This window comes from Girardinichthys multiradiatus, unplaced genomic scaffold, assembly GCF_021462225.1.
Source record: "Girardinichthys multiradiatus isolate DD_20200921_A unplaced genomic scaffold, DD_fGirMul_XY1 scaffold_29, whole genome shotgun sequence".
NCBI lineage: Eukaryota > Metazoa > Chordata > Actinopteri > Cyprinodontiformes > Goodeidae > Girardinichthys > Girardinichthys multiradiatus.
In genome coordinates, this window is record NW_025917682.1 from 2226 (window position 1) to 16205 (window position 13980).

At 38.5% G+C, this 13980-nt stretch overlaps 1 protein-coding gene and 2 long non-coding RNA genes across 3 annotated transcripts; 1 reads left to right on the top strand and 2 right to left on the bottom strand.

The window, feature by feature from the left end:
* Positions 1-1609: 1609 nt before the first annotated feature.
* LOC124865156 (zinc finger protein OZF-like) lies at positions 1610-4729 on the bottom strand. Its single transcript, XM_047360121.1, has 2 exons — positions 3708-4729; positions 1610-3514 (listed from the first exon to the last, which is right to left on the bottom strand). The coding sequence occupies exons 1-2, from the start codon at positions 4727-4729 to the stop codon at positions 3226-3228; spliced, it is 1311 nt and encodes a 436-aa protein (XP_047216077.1). The 3' UTR covers positions 1610-3225.
* A 207-nt stretch (positions 4730-4936) lies between these two features.
* Positions 4937-9318, top strand: LOC124865155. Its single transcript, XR_007037475.1, has 3 exons — positions 4937-5051; positions 5932-5934; positions 9235-9318. It is a non-coding gene; the product is annotated as an uncharacterized LOC124865155 (long non-coding RNA).
* Positions 9319-12436: 3118 nt separating this feature from the next.
* On the bottom strand, positions 12437-13980 carry LOC124865153. The gene is made up of 4 exons (XR_007037474.1): positions 13927-13980; positions 13402-13846; positions 12977-13063; positions 12437-12821 (listed from the first exon to the last, which is right to left on the bottom strand). It is a non-coding gene; the product is annotated as an uncharacterized LOC124865153 (long non-coding RNA).

Sequence of the window (13980 nt, forward strand, 5' to 3'; positions counted from 1 at the left end):
AGATGAAGGTTTTTACTCAGAGTCCAACAGTAACAACTGCTCTGATTGGTGGATTTTTCTCCACCTCTGTTACAGGTCATCCTGAAGCTTTCAGCACTCAGCAACAAGAACTTCTCAGATGTTCAACAAGTCTTATTAGCTTCATCTTTAAGCTTCCAGTTTCACTCTCATATTTGGAGACGGTCATTGATAAAGTGGAAAAGGCTCAGCCATGATGGAGACATGGACACCAAAGCTGATTATCACTGGAAATGCTTCAGAAGACAATGTTCTTCAGCTCCAAATCAGACTCACTGTTCTCCACTCAATTGTTCTTCAGAAACTCCTCCTGGTTCTTTAGAGCTGATTCTGTTGAGAAGCAGAACGAGGAGAAATAACTGGGTTTACAGGTTTACAGCTGGAAGCAAACCTTCAAAGAACAGCTTCAACATTCCTTCAAGAAGCCTGGAGAAGTTCTCCTCAAGATGAATATCAGATGTTCCCATAAGGTTTGTCTGAGAAACTTCTGGCTGGGATGAAGAATAAAGGAGCTCAAAGCAGATATGGACCTTTAAGGCAGTTGGGAATGTACCAACTCTGTTTCTGATTCTGGGTTCAGTTTCTGTTTGCACATGTTTTAATAAATTTCCTGAAGCTATTTTAGATTCTCCAGAACTAAATGTGAGGAAATGAGGGCTGGTTCAGGACATTTCCACAGAGATGGAAATGAAAACAGATCTGAAACCTGCTTCTGAAATCCTTAAATCCGCTGAGTGCAGGAATCTCCTGGGACGTCTGGAAGTTGGTGTTTGGATTAGAAGAGGAAAAGTGAAGCTTCAGGGACAGCGAGTGAAGCTCTGAGGAGGAGTTGGGTTTCATGCAGGAAGTGAAGATCCTGGAAGATCCACTCGTTCGAAACGTTTAAACTGAGAAGCTGTGTTCTGCATCAAGACCTGCAGACAGAACCTCAGTGTTTGTCTTTGGGCTCATCTGATTCAGACAATGACTGATCCCAGCTGGAATGAAGACATCACTGATGGATGAAGACAGACGAATTAGGGAAGCCAAGACCAGAACCTCCAGAACAGGAAGAACATGAACAGAATCCTTGTTTTATCCAACTAAACTGTCACATTTTGGTGGATCTAGACGTTCTAGATTGAAGCTTCACTCATTATTGCTCTTTGCTTGATGGAAAGTCTTCATTCAGGCTGAAAGAAACACTTTCTAGTTGTTCTTGTTTCCATGGTAACAGTTTCTGTGTAATGTTGTCATTGTCTCCTCCGAGTCGGGTCAAAAGATGGAACCATCTGGTCTTCCCAGGGTGGGACAGCAGCAGATGATCAGATGGAAGATGTAAAGTCTTGAGAAGCAGATGGATGAAGCTCGGCCCACTTTATAGAGTTAGAACCTTGTTCTGTTGGTTCTGTCATTAAGCTAGACAGCTTTTCTCTTCTGGACACATTCTACTGATCCATCAATGGACTCAACTAAGGAGAGTTAATGAAAAAGAATCATTTGGTTCTGTTTAGTTTGACCCTGATGTGAAAAGTCCAATAAGTGGAGCTGATTCCAGTTTTGAACTGTTGTTCTTTAACAAAGTTCATTCTGATCATTGTCTCCACCAGCAGAAGGTCCAACTCTCTTTATTTTAACATTTCAGAAGAACCAACAGAATCATTTAGGTGGAACAAGGTTCCGACCCAGTCAGAAAAGTCACTTTAAGCACCAACAGGTTGATAAAAGCAGCTTTTCATATTTTCCATAAAACCAGGAAGAAAAGAAAATTCCTGACAAGTTCAAACGTAACAAAGACAGAAAACAAACCAAGTGTTGGTTGGACTCAGGACGTCCTGGAGGAGGACAAACATGGAGACATTTTTTAACTTCAAACCAGGAATAAAACTGATGAACATTTCTTCAGCAGCAACATTTAAACTCTACTCAGATTCTCAGTTAGTTAAAGGCTCCACCTTGTGGCTGAACAGGGAACAACATCAACAGTTCTCTTCATTTTCTGCCAGTGACAGCAGATCCATCATCAACAATGTTTTCAAACATACAGAACTCAGAACCACCAACAGGGTCCAGACGTTCCCAACATGAAGCTGAAAGCAGCACAGAAACACAAAGAACCAAGAACAACAGACCAACTGAGACATCAGCTGAGACACTGAAGCAAAGATTAAGGCTCAATCCCATTTTCTACCCTGGATTAGCAGGAAGTGGGCTGTTCCAATATTTACTGTGATGGGGTGGGGGGGGCTTTTAGACCAACATGATGTTTTACATGTTGGAGGGAGGACATCCCATCTGGTTCTGAGAAACACTCACTAATGTATTTCCTCTGTTGAAATGTTGCTATGGAGACTAAAACCTTTCTAATATCTAGTTTCAGATGTTCTGATAGACCATGTTTGGTTTCTTTGTCATTTATCTATAAAATCCATAAACAGTAGATGAAATATTAGTAAATAAACCTATTTTAGTGTAACAGAACCATCAGGTTTAGTCTGATGTTCTCTGGTTTCATTTTCAGTTCTTCTTAAACACAGAAAATGATTCATTTCTCTGCTCAAATATTTTATTGTCTCTATAAGACAAATATAAATGGCTCTAAAATGTCTGCTTTGATGGATTCTGATGGATCATGTTTGGATGTTTTTGTTTTTTAATAAACAGAAGAAAATGATGTGTGCTGGCATCTGTTGATGGCTTGATAACTGTCTACAGAACATTTATGGGTTATTTTTAAGTTCTGGTTCTGTAGGAGGACTCTGGGACACATGATGATGTCCTGGTTCCTCAGTGGACTATTTTACCTGTTTGGGACTAGAGTTCAGGGCCCAGGGACAGAGACCAACATGAACATAGGGACAGAGACAGCAGCAGGAAATGGGGTTGAGCCAGAGGCCCTTCAAATTAAGAGCTCTGAGCTGCATTAACAACAAACTCAGAGATATTCTCAATGAAGATCTTCTGTCTCAACAACCATTGTAAGGTCTCCTTTGAGGAACTTTGATGTATCTGAAGCTTGTTCAGTTTGTCCCTCTTCCTGAACAAGCTGACCCGGTTCTGCTGCTTGCCACTGTTAGCTCTGGAACTAGTTAAACAGGCATCAACAGGCAGACCAACATATCTGATTATGAAAAGCCATGTCAGCAACAGCTGACGGCTTCTTAAAGAGCCGTCTCCTTCCATTACTGAATGATGGAACTGCTCCCTGTTGTAACTTTAAATTAAAGGTCAAAGGTCAGGGTTCACTGGAACAGTAGGATAAACACTAGGAACATGAACTCTGTGAAGTCTGATCTGGAGGCTCTGAAATTTCAGGAAGACTTCAGGGACTTTTCTGGAAGCTGGGGAGGTGAAACCTTTCCCTCCATCTTTGCTGAGCTTCAGGTTGTCTTCACTGAGCTTAGATCTGGAACTTTGAAGGTTTTTCTTTGCTGACTTTTCCCCCAGAACAGTTTGGTTCTCCATCATTACGGTGCTGGCTGGGCTGAGAAGTGGCTCCATCTGTGCTGCTCTGCTTCTAAAGGAACAAACATACAAGGACAGTGGAACTCAGGGTTCCTGCAACAGTTTACAATCATGGCATCAAGCTATGACTACAACTCTGAGCTAAGGAGAACTTCTACCCTGAACATTTTCAGATTGATGCGTATTAATAAAACAATCCTCAGAAAAGGGTCCTGTCATTTAGAACCAGGCAGATCTTTACCAACCTCACAGTGGGCCTCCAGACTGCTGGCTTCCTGCTGTGGGTCTGCTGGTGTCGTTTTAGATGACCTGAAAGCTTAAAGGTCTTCCCACACTGATCACAGCTGTATGGTTCATCTCCAGCATGGACATGTTGATGAGCCACAAATGATGTCTTGTGCATGAAGAGTTTCCCACAGAGATCACAGCAGTATGGTGTCCCTCCCGTGTGGATACTCTGATGTGTTTTTAGCTGGTTCCTCTGAGTGAAAGTTCTCCCACATGTGTCACAAGAGAACCTTCCTTTAGCATTGTGGATGAGGTTGTGTACTTTTAAGTTTCCTTCCTGAATGAATGATTTTCCACACTCCCCACACCAAAATGGTTTAACTCCAGTATGAATCCTCTGATGGCTTCTGAGATTTGATTTTCTGTAGAAAGCCTTCTCACACTGATCGCAGCTGAAACGTCTCTCCTGAACATGAAAGGTCTGATGTTCTTTTATTTGTCGTCTTGTTGTGAAACACTTTCCACATTCTTCACAGCTGTAGGGTTTAACTCCAGCATGAACAAGCTGATGGGATTTGAAATCAGGCTTTTGAACAAAACCCTTTCCACACTCAGCACAGACGTACGGTTTCTCAGCACTGTGGAGGCGGCGGTGTGTCGTTAAGGCAGTGTTGTATGTAAAACATCTTCCACACTGGTCACAGCTGTAGGGTTTAAATCCAATGTGAACATTTTGGTGTTCTGCTAAGTGAGGACGGTTTGTAAAGGTTTTCCCACACGTGTCACAGGAGTATCTTTGTCTTTCAGTGTCTGCGTTTGTGGGCTTGCAGGTATGATGAACGTTTGAAACTCTTTCCACACTGATCACAGTTGTACTGTTTTTCTGTTTCTCCTGAGTGGGTCTGCTTATGGAGATAAAAGCTGGATTTGTGGCTGAACATCTTTTCACACCGATCACATTTGAAAGGTTTTTCTCCAGTGTGGATGACACTGTGGGCTTTGACTCGACTCTCCGTGCGGAAACATTTTCCACAGTCATGGCAGCTGTATGAATCATTCCCACTGTGGATCCGTTCATGAGTCTTTAGGTCCCTTTTGAGTTTAAAAGACTTTGAACACGTTTCACAGGTGAAAGGTTTAACCCCACTGTGGATCAGTTGATGTGTTTCTAAAGCTGTGGAACAGATGGAACCTTTCTCACAGCTGTATGGTTTCACTTCACAGGGAACACTCTCCTCCATTATGAGGATCTACAGAGGAAAGAAATGTTCCACATTGGTCAGAGATGTTTGGTGTTGATGGGTCTTTGTGGTTCTCCTGAAGGTTCTGAGTCTTCACTTCTTCTTTGCTTTGATGTTCCTGTAGAGACAGAGAGACAAAGAAACACATGAACAGGTCCAGTCAATGACTTGTTTCCTTTCAGAACTGCAGGTTCTGACTGAACAATATTCAACCTTCAGGAGGTTCTATGAATGTTGTTAAAATTCATTTCCCTGCTTTAGTCAGAAAGGAAGGCAGCTGTATGATTTCAATCAGTTTTTATTCAGTCTGATGCATCTATGCATGATGAAGAAAACCCAGTTTGCTGACATCAGTCTGAGTAAGCAGAGAAACATGATGATGAAGCAGCAAACGTGTTAAATGTCACTTTCAGAGCAGAAACAAGACAAATATGATCGACTCCAAGATGAATCATAATCCATAACGTCAACAATAATAATCTGTCAACATCACTAGTTTTTAGCAGTTTTCCTGCAAACTGCTGAGTGAGCAGAGACCCCTGTGTGTGTGTGTGTGTGTGTGTGTGTTCATATAAAACAGGAATGTCTCTGCCTGTAAATCAACAGTAAGTGATGCAACAACCAATCACTGCTCAGATCACTGATGATGGGCGGAGCTCTGCAGCATCTCCAATCATCTCCGTGGTTTATGTTAAAGTTCTGCTTTCTAGAGGTGTGCGATACTGGGAATTTTGACATCAATCCAGTACCAAGTAAATACAAGGCTAGTATCGCCGATACAAATACCAATACTTTACTTGAAATCATGATCTTTGAATAATTTTATGATTTTGTCTTTAGTAAGTTGATTCTAATTATGATAAAACAAAGGACAAAGATTTTAGCAAATAAAAAGGTATTTATTAACTAACTACATCAATATTAAAGAATTTTACAGTGCTAAAATAATAAAATAATTTCCTTATCCATGTGAAATAAAAAAATTATTATGATAATTAAGTCTGTAACTGTGATCTGCATGTAGCCTTAATAGAAATACTATTTTTCCTTCAACAGTTAACACAAAGGGTTTTTATATTCAGCCATATTTACATTTCAGGGTTAAGGTGTACAGGTCCTTCTCAAAATATTAGCATTTTGTGATAAATTTCATTATTTTCCATAATGTCATGATGAAAATTTAACATTCATATATTTTAGATTCATTGCACACTAACTGAAATATTTCAGGTCTTTATTGTCTTAATACGGATGATTTTGGCATACAGCTCATGAAAACCCAAAATTCCTATCTCACAAAATTAGCATATCATTAAAAGGGTCTCTAAACGAGCTATGAACCTAATCATCTGAATCAACGAGTTAACTCTAAACACCTGCAAATGATTCCTGAGGCCTTTAAAACTCCCAGCCTGGTTCATCACTCAAAACCCCAATCATGGGTAATACTGCCGACCTGACTGCTGTCCAGAAGGCCACTATTGACACCCTCAAGCAAGAGGGTAAGACACAGAAAGACATTTCTGAACGAATAGGCTGTTCCCAGAGTGCTGTATCAAGGCACCTCAGTGGGAAGTCTGTGGGAAGGAAAAAGTGTGGCAGAAAACGCTGCACAACGAGAAGAGGTGACCGGACCCTGAGGAAGATTGTGGAGAAGGGCCGATTCCAGACCTTGGGGGACCTGCGGAAGCAGTGGACTGAGTCTGGAGTAGAAACATCCAGAGCCACCGTGCACAGGCGTGTGCAGGAAATGGGCTACAGGTGCCGCATTCCCCAGGTCAAGCCACTTTTGAACCAGAAACAGCGGCAGAAGCGCCTGACCTGGGCTACAGAGAAGCAGCACTGGACTGTTGCTCAGTGGTCCAACGTACTTTTTTCGGATGAAAGCAAATTCTGCATGTCATTCGGAAATCAAGGTGCCAGAGTCTGGAGGAAGACTGGGGAGAAGGAAATGCCAAAATGCCAGAAGTCCAGTGTCAAGTACCCACAGTCAGTGATGGTCTGGGGTGCCGTGTCAGCTGCTGGTGTTGGTCCACTGTGTTTTATCAAGGGCAGGGTCAATGCAGCTAGCTATCAGGAGATTTTGGAGCACTTCATGCTTCCATCTGCTGAAAAGCTTTATAGAGATGAAGATTTCATTTTTCAGCACGACCTGGCACCTGCTCACAGTGCCAAAACCACTGGTAAATGGTTTACTGACCATGGTATCACTGTGCTCAATTGGCCTGCCAACTCTCCTGACCTGAACCCCATAGAGAATCTGTGGGATATTGTGAAGAGAACGTTGAGAGACTCAAGACCCAACACTCTGGATGAGCTAAAGGCCGCTATCGAAGCATCCTGGGCCTCCATAAGACCTCAGCAGTGCCACAGGCTGATTGCCTCCATGCCACGCCGCATTGAAGCAGTCATTTCTGCAAAAGGATTCCAGACCAAGTATTGAGTGCATAACTGTACATGATTATTTGAAGGTTGACGTTTTTTGTATTAAAAACACTTTTCTTTTATTGGTCGGATGAAATATGCTAATTTTGTGAGATAGGAATTTTGGGTTTTCATGAGCTGTATGCCAAATCATCCGTATTAAGACAATAAAAGACCTGAAATATTTCAGTTAGTGTGCAATGAATCTAAAATATATGAATGTTAAATTTTCATCATGACATTATGGAAAATAATGAACTTTATCACAATATGCTAATATTTTGAGAAGGACCTGTATATCTTTAGGGAAGTGTATATTTTGGAGTTCCAATAAACTATTAAGATTGTTTTCAATGGGCAGAATATATAATAGTTGATAATAGTGTGCTAAACCTGTATCTCTGATCACTAATTTCACTGTAGAAAACATTTCTTTATGCTGGAGATTATCTGGATATTCCTGATTTTTGACTGAAAGCTTTTGCCAGAAACCTTTGTCAGTGTTTGGGGATCTCCCTCCTCTTCCTCCTTCCTCAACAATTTTAACAGCTCGGAGATCTCAAGTGTTTTTATATGTTTCTGTAAATGGGTGATGTTCCCACAGTAGCAAATGACTTTTCTGCACACATCATGTGGCAGTGTCCTTATCAGCTGCAGTGAATAACATCCACAAAGTGCTTCTCTTTCTCTCCGCCATCACGGGCTCCTCTTATTACTCTCTGCCAGCAGAAAAGGGAGTTGGACGGGCAGTGGGCAGCAAGGAAAGAGAAGCTGTGGTCGCTGAACTCTGTGAAGAAATTTGAGAAATCTGGTGGACGCATAGAAGAGAATCTGACACTAACGTATCGATCTCACCATGTTAGTACTGATCCCAACTTGGCCTCGATGTTATCGATATTTTGGATTGATGTGCCCACCTCTACTGTCTTCTGCTGCATCAGACGGTGGCTAAATTCTTCAGGTCAGATGGGATGTTCTCTCAGGTCTAAGAGAACCAGGAACCAGCAGTTTCTGATCTCTGACCAACAAGATGATCACAGTGGAAACCCCTGCAGGACTGTTTAGTGGATGTAGAATATAAACCATCTATGTATGTAACTGACATGTGTACATAGAGCAGTGGGGTTCAAGCTTAGGGAGTGAAGTAGAGAGTCCAAAGTCATAAATTAGTGAAGGACAAGGAATCACCGATGGGGGAGAAGAAGACAGGGGAGTACAGCGCACAGAGAGGGCAAGGTCATAAATTGGGGAAGGAGACAGGGCTGGAGCCAGACACGATAAGTTTGTTATAGGAGAAGGACTAGAAGTACTCCTTATTTGGATATGAGGTTATATGGTTGATGGGGAGATATCCACAGATAGAATGATTGTGTATGTGTACTGCATAGCAGCGAAGGGTATATAAAGATATTGTGGCCCCTCCAAAACGGACAACACACAGACGTTTCCAGGTACCAGTGTAAATGTGTGTCTCCTCTCTGAATTCAGATTGTTTTTAATAAACTTGTGGAAACGTACAACTGATCTCTGACTGAGGATTGTCCTTTAGGTGCCAAATAAAAGAGTCGATGAGAGGTGAGGAGTAATGTAAGAGTTAACTGACGGCCAGTAAAGTTTTCCTACCTCAACATGGACCTCACCACCTCTCCTACGTCTACATTAATGACCACAGTTCATCCAGATGGAAGATCATAAAATAATAAAAACGTTTGACTTCATAAACTCCTAATATTATCTGAATATTTCTGAATGTTCTTACAGGAAGCTCTATTTATAAAACACTAGGAATGAAAACCTCGAGAACTTTGTAGTTTTTGCTCTCAGGACTCTTCTTCTACAGTCGTTAAAAGCCTAGTTTTTATTTCTAGGTCCTTGTTAGCCTAGCATGCTAACTGAGCACCCAGCTCAAGACACTTTCTGCTTCCAGCTGCTGAGAAACTCTTTCTGAAGCAACTTTCTACCTGCAGGATCAACATCATTGATCATCAGTTTCTCATAAAAAGGATTTTAATTATTTTTCATAAACAGCAAATCACAGAATCTTACCTTCTGCTAGCATGCTAACTTAGCTGCAGCTAACTAGCTAGTGATTATCATGCAGCTGGAGGTTTAGCTGATGATATAGAGGTTCATTTCTCCACAAATTCACAGCGTCTCTGAACTTCATTTCCCTCCAACAGAAGAGAGATGAAGCAGCAGAAGAAATAGTTCAGCAGATAAAGAACAACTGTACTCAGGCTAACGTTAGCATGGAGATTACCTTTGGACGAGTTCCGATCCTTCTTCTTCTTCTTCTTCTTCTTCTGGAGTTTAATGGCGGTTGGCAAAACTCTGCAGTGGTGGCATTACCGCCACCACTGGTATGGAGTTTGGTTCATCATGGATTAATATCTTATAAAATAAAATTCTATTAAGTAATTTTGTTCTTTTTAGAAATCGTGAAATAATTTGTATATGTTTGCTCCCTATTTTCTTTTGCAATGTATCTATTATGCTAAACGTTTCTTAAATTCTTTTATATTTATTATTTATTATTATTTATATTCTCTCTCATTACTCTTCTTTCCAGCTCATATTTCTGGCACTCCATAAAAATATATTGAATTGTTTCATTTATCCGACAGTTGTCACATTTTCCTGTATTGTGTTTTAGTATTTTAAACAGTGTATAATTAAGTCCTGTATGTCCTAATCTTAATCTTATTAATATTTCCTCCTTTCTGCTCCTTCTTCCAGTTCTTATTTCTCCTACTGCCTTTTTAACCCTATAAAACCATCTTCCTTTTCTTTCTCCATCCCACCTTTTCTGCCATTCTTCCTTCAACTTTTTGTTTGATGATGTTCTTTTCCTCTGATCATTGAAATGTACTGTAAAATTGACATGATTTTGTGTTGCCTTCTTAGCCATCTCATTTCCTTTAACTCCAATATGTGCTGGAACCCATAAAACTATTATTGATAAACCCATCATTTGTAGTCTGAATAAAATATGCTGTATTTCTAGTAAAATCTCTGGCCTGCTGTCTGAATGGTTATGTTTTAAACTCAACAATACCGAGCTTGAATCTGAACAAATTATTGTTTTTAAAGGCTTATGTCTTCCACCCACTGTACTGCTAAAAGTATTGCTAACATTTCTCCTGTGTATTCTGATAAACCATTTGTGATTCATTTTCCTATTTTTAATTGATTATCCAGTACTATAAATGCTATTCCTATTTTATCATTTGTTTTTGATGCATCTGTATAAATCTGAAGGTATTGATAATAATTATTAACATATTCCTGTACTATATTTAACTCTAATATACATGTCCTTTTCTTTTTTTTCCATTATTGACATATCTACCTGTGATTCTGGTCAAATCCAGGGTGGTACAACAGCTGGTGACAGTATCGGACTTATTACTATATTTTGTACATACAATTCTTCTGTTATCCTTTTAATAATCCATCCAAAACTTCTTGTATCTTTTTTTCTTTTTCTCAGCATGGCATCTTGTGTCGGATGATCCGGGTTATTGCCTTATAAATTTACCCAGTAATTTATTGTCAATTGTGTTCTCCTTCGATCTAACGGCATTTCTCCCATTTCTACTTCAAATGCTGCTCTTAATGCTTGATGTTGCATTCAGTTCAATTTTTCCAGATGTGTCTTTGCTGCTGAACCATATATAATACTTCCATAATCTATATTTGATCTGATCAATCCTGTGTTCATTTGTTTTAAAGCTTACCTGTCTGCTCCCCAGTCACTGTCAGCCAAACATCTCATAATATTTAATACTTTCTTACATTTGTCATTTTCTAACAAATATGTATATTCCATAGGATTTTCTCATCAAACCATATTCCTAGAAACTTTTACTACAAACTAAGCTTTTAACTTGTTTTAATTCTTGATCATATAATTTAAATTTTATTTCCTCTCTTATTGTTTTCTGTGTAAATACCATAACTTTTATTTTCTCAACTGAGAACTTGAATCCCCATTGAGACGCCCACTCCTCTATCCATCTTATCTCAGACTGTATTTTCTTTCCAGTTATCTTTATATTTCTCCCTCTTTTCCATATGGCTCCACCATCGGCAACAAGTGAACAACCTATTTCTTTTCTAATGTCTGCAAATACATCATTTATCATTATGGTGAACAATAATGGGCTTATAATACTACCTGGAGGTGTTCCATTGTCTATGACATATTTTGTTGACATTTCTTGATCTATTCTAACTTGAAGATTTCTATTTGTTAAAACGTTTTGAATCCAGTAAAACATTTTCGCAGTAATTTTCATTTTATTTAATTTAATCAGGAATCCTTCAACCAACATCATGTCATAAACTTTCTCTTTGTCAAAAAATACAGAAACTACACTTTCTTTATTAACTTGCGCTCTTCTGATTTCATGTTCTAAACATAACGTTGGGTCATTAATATTTCTCACTTTTCAAAAACCACTTTGCACCTTAGTAATGTACCTGTTGCTATTCAAATAATATGTTAATCTATTATTAATCATTTTTTCCATTATTTTGCATATATGTGATGTTAAAGCAATGGGTCTATAATTTTCTGGTTTCGTGTTGTCTTTTCCTGGTTTAGTTATTGGTTCGATGATTGACTCCTTCCAGCTCTGAGGCAGCTCCTCCTCCTCCCAGACTTTATTATAAAGCTCTAATATGACGTCTTTAGATGTTTCACTGAGATGTTGTATCATTGTGGATCAGATCTGATCTTTACCAGGTGCTGTATTCTTTATTTTCCTGAGTACAGAGTTGAGTTCAGCTTTTGTAAACCGTTCATTCATTAAGTTATTTGTTTCTTCATTGTTCTGTAGTAAATCTTTGTATTGCCTCCCTTTCCTTCCCTCATCAATAATGTTACTTGAACTATGAATTTTACCAAATGTTTTAGCTAGTATTTCAGCTTTTTCTTCTAGTTGTGTTATCTACTTCTAATATTGGATATTCATATTCTTTCTTAATACCATTCATTCTTTTAATTATTTTCCATATTTTATAAATTTATGTTTCTCTCTCGACTGTAATAAAAAGTTCCTCCAATATTCTCTTTTTGCATTTTTAACAATTTTCCTCACCATTGCTTGTTTTTTTTTAATATTCAATTAAGTTCTGAAACATTGGAATTATTTTAAGTGCTTTAAATGCTTTATTTCTTAACTTTATTACTTCTCCACATTCACTGGTCCACCATATTTCACATAAATAGAATATACTTAGTTTAAATGCATCTGGATAAATTATATTGTGTGTGATTTAAATACAGAAAATTACATATATTTATTTTAAAGTAAATAATAAATAAATAAAATAATTAACATGATCACCTATGTGTGAAATGTGTCAGCTATAAATGATATATTAACATGTGTCAGTGACTTTTTCAGTGCACCTCCAAGTGATTTGGAAACCTGTTCTGGTCTGGGTGAGGTCTCCTCAAGACTGAAAAATAAAAACGGGTTACGACAGCATTAGGAGGAGTACTCTGTTCATTTGGATTAGAAGGTTTGTTATTGTATATTTGAAATAGTGGAGAAACTTCACTGTTGGCGTTGAGATATTTATAAAAATGGTTCCTATTTTTAGGAGCTCCTCACCTGTCTCCACAACAGCTGGCATGGATCTGTAAAATATCCAGCAGATATTCCTCTTCACATACTGGACAAGCTGCCTCAAATTAAAAACTAAAAAATGAAATGGAGAAGTTGTTTCTTAGTTTGTAAAATGAAAGTTGTTCAGTTCAGCAGCTTTATGGACAGATTTATTCAAATAAGTTTTTTTAGGTGAGATGCTGTATTGTGTAAGTTGTTGGTGACCGAGTTTAATATTAAATTAAAGTTTAAAACAACAACTGGTATGACACTAAACTGCTGTAATATTTAGTACAGGTTATGAATTAAAAAGGACAAAAAAGTACTTATTATTTTTGAACATACAGTATGTTTCCTGCCCACTATATTAAAAGAGGTACAGGTCATACAAAAAGAAATGTTTCCAAAGTTAACACATAGTCCTGCATTACCAGATGTGTTCCAGGGAAACTGGCATCATTTGTACTTGATGTTGATGCCACTGGAGTACCTTCATTAGCACTGCTTTCATGATGAGAATACTTTTAAAATATATTTTTGTAAGAAAAAGTAGAAAAATAAAATAAAGAGCATAAAGATATTAAAAAATCTTAGAGATTTCAAAGTCGTCTCCTGAAGATCTGAGGTCAACACATGATTTTACACGGACAGCCAAGACTTACAACTGCAAGGTAACACTGCAAACTTCCCATGATGCTTTAGGCATGCTTTGAAGTTCTAGAGCATCCAGAGGAAGAGGAGACATATCAGTTTTCTCCTGAAGTGGAAATATGTAGATCATGTTTTTTCCTCCTACTGTCACAGTTTTCAAAAGGTTTCCATGGTAACCCTCAGTCTCTGGAGGTATAAGTGAAAGTTTTCTCCGTCCAGAACCTCCTACAAAAAGAAATAAACAAGCAATATAATAGAAGAGCACAAATAAATTCTGTAAATAACAATTTTACAGTTTTTAATACTTAATGTTTATAAAGCAGCCATCCCCCTGTTAGATCTTGAAGTTTTGGGTAGTG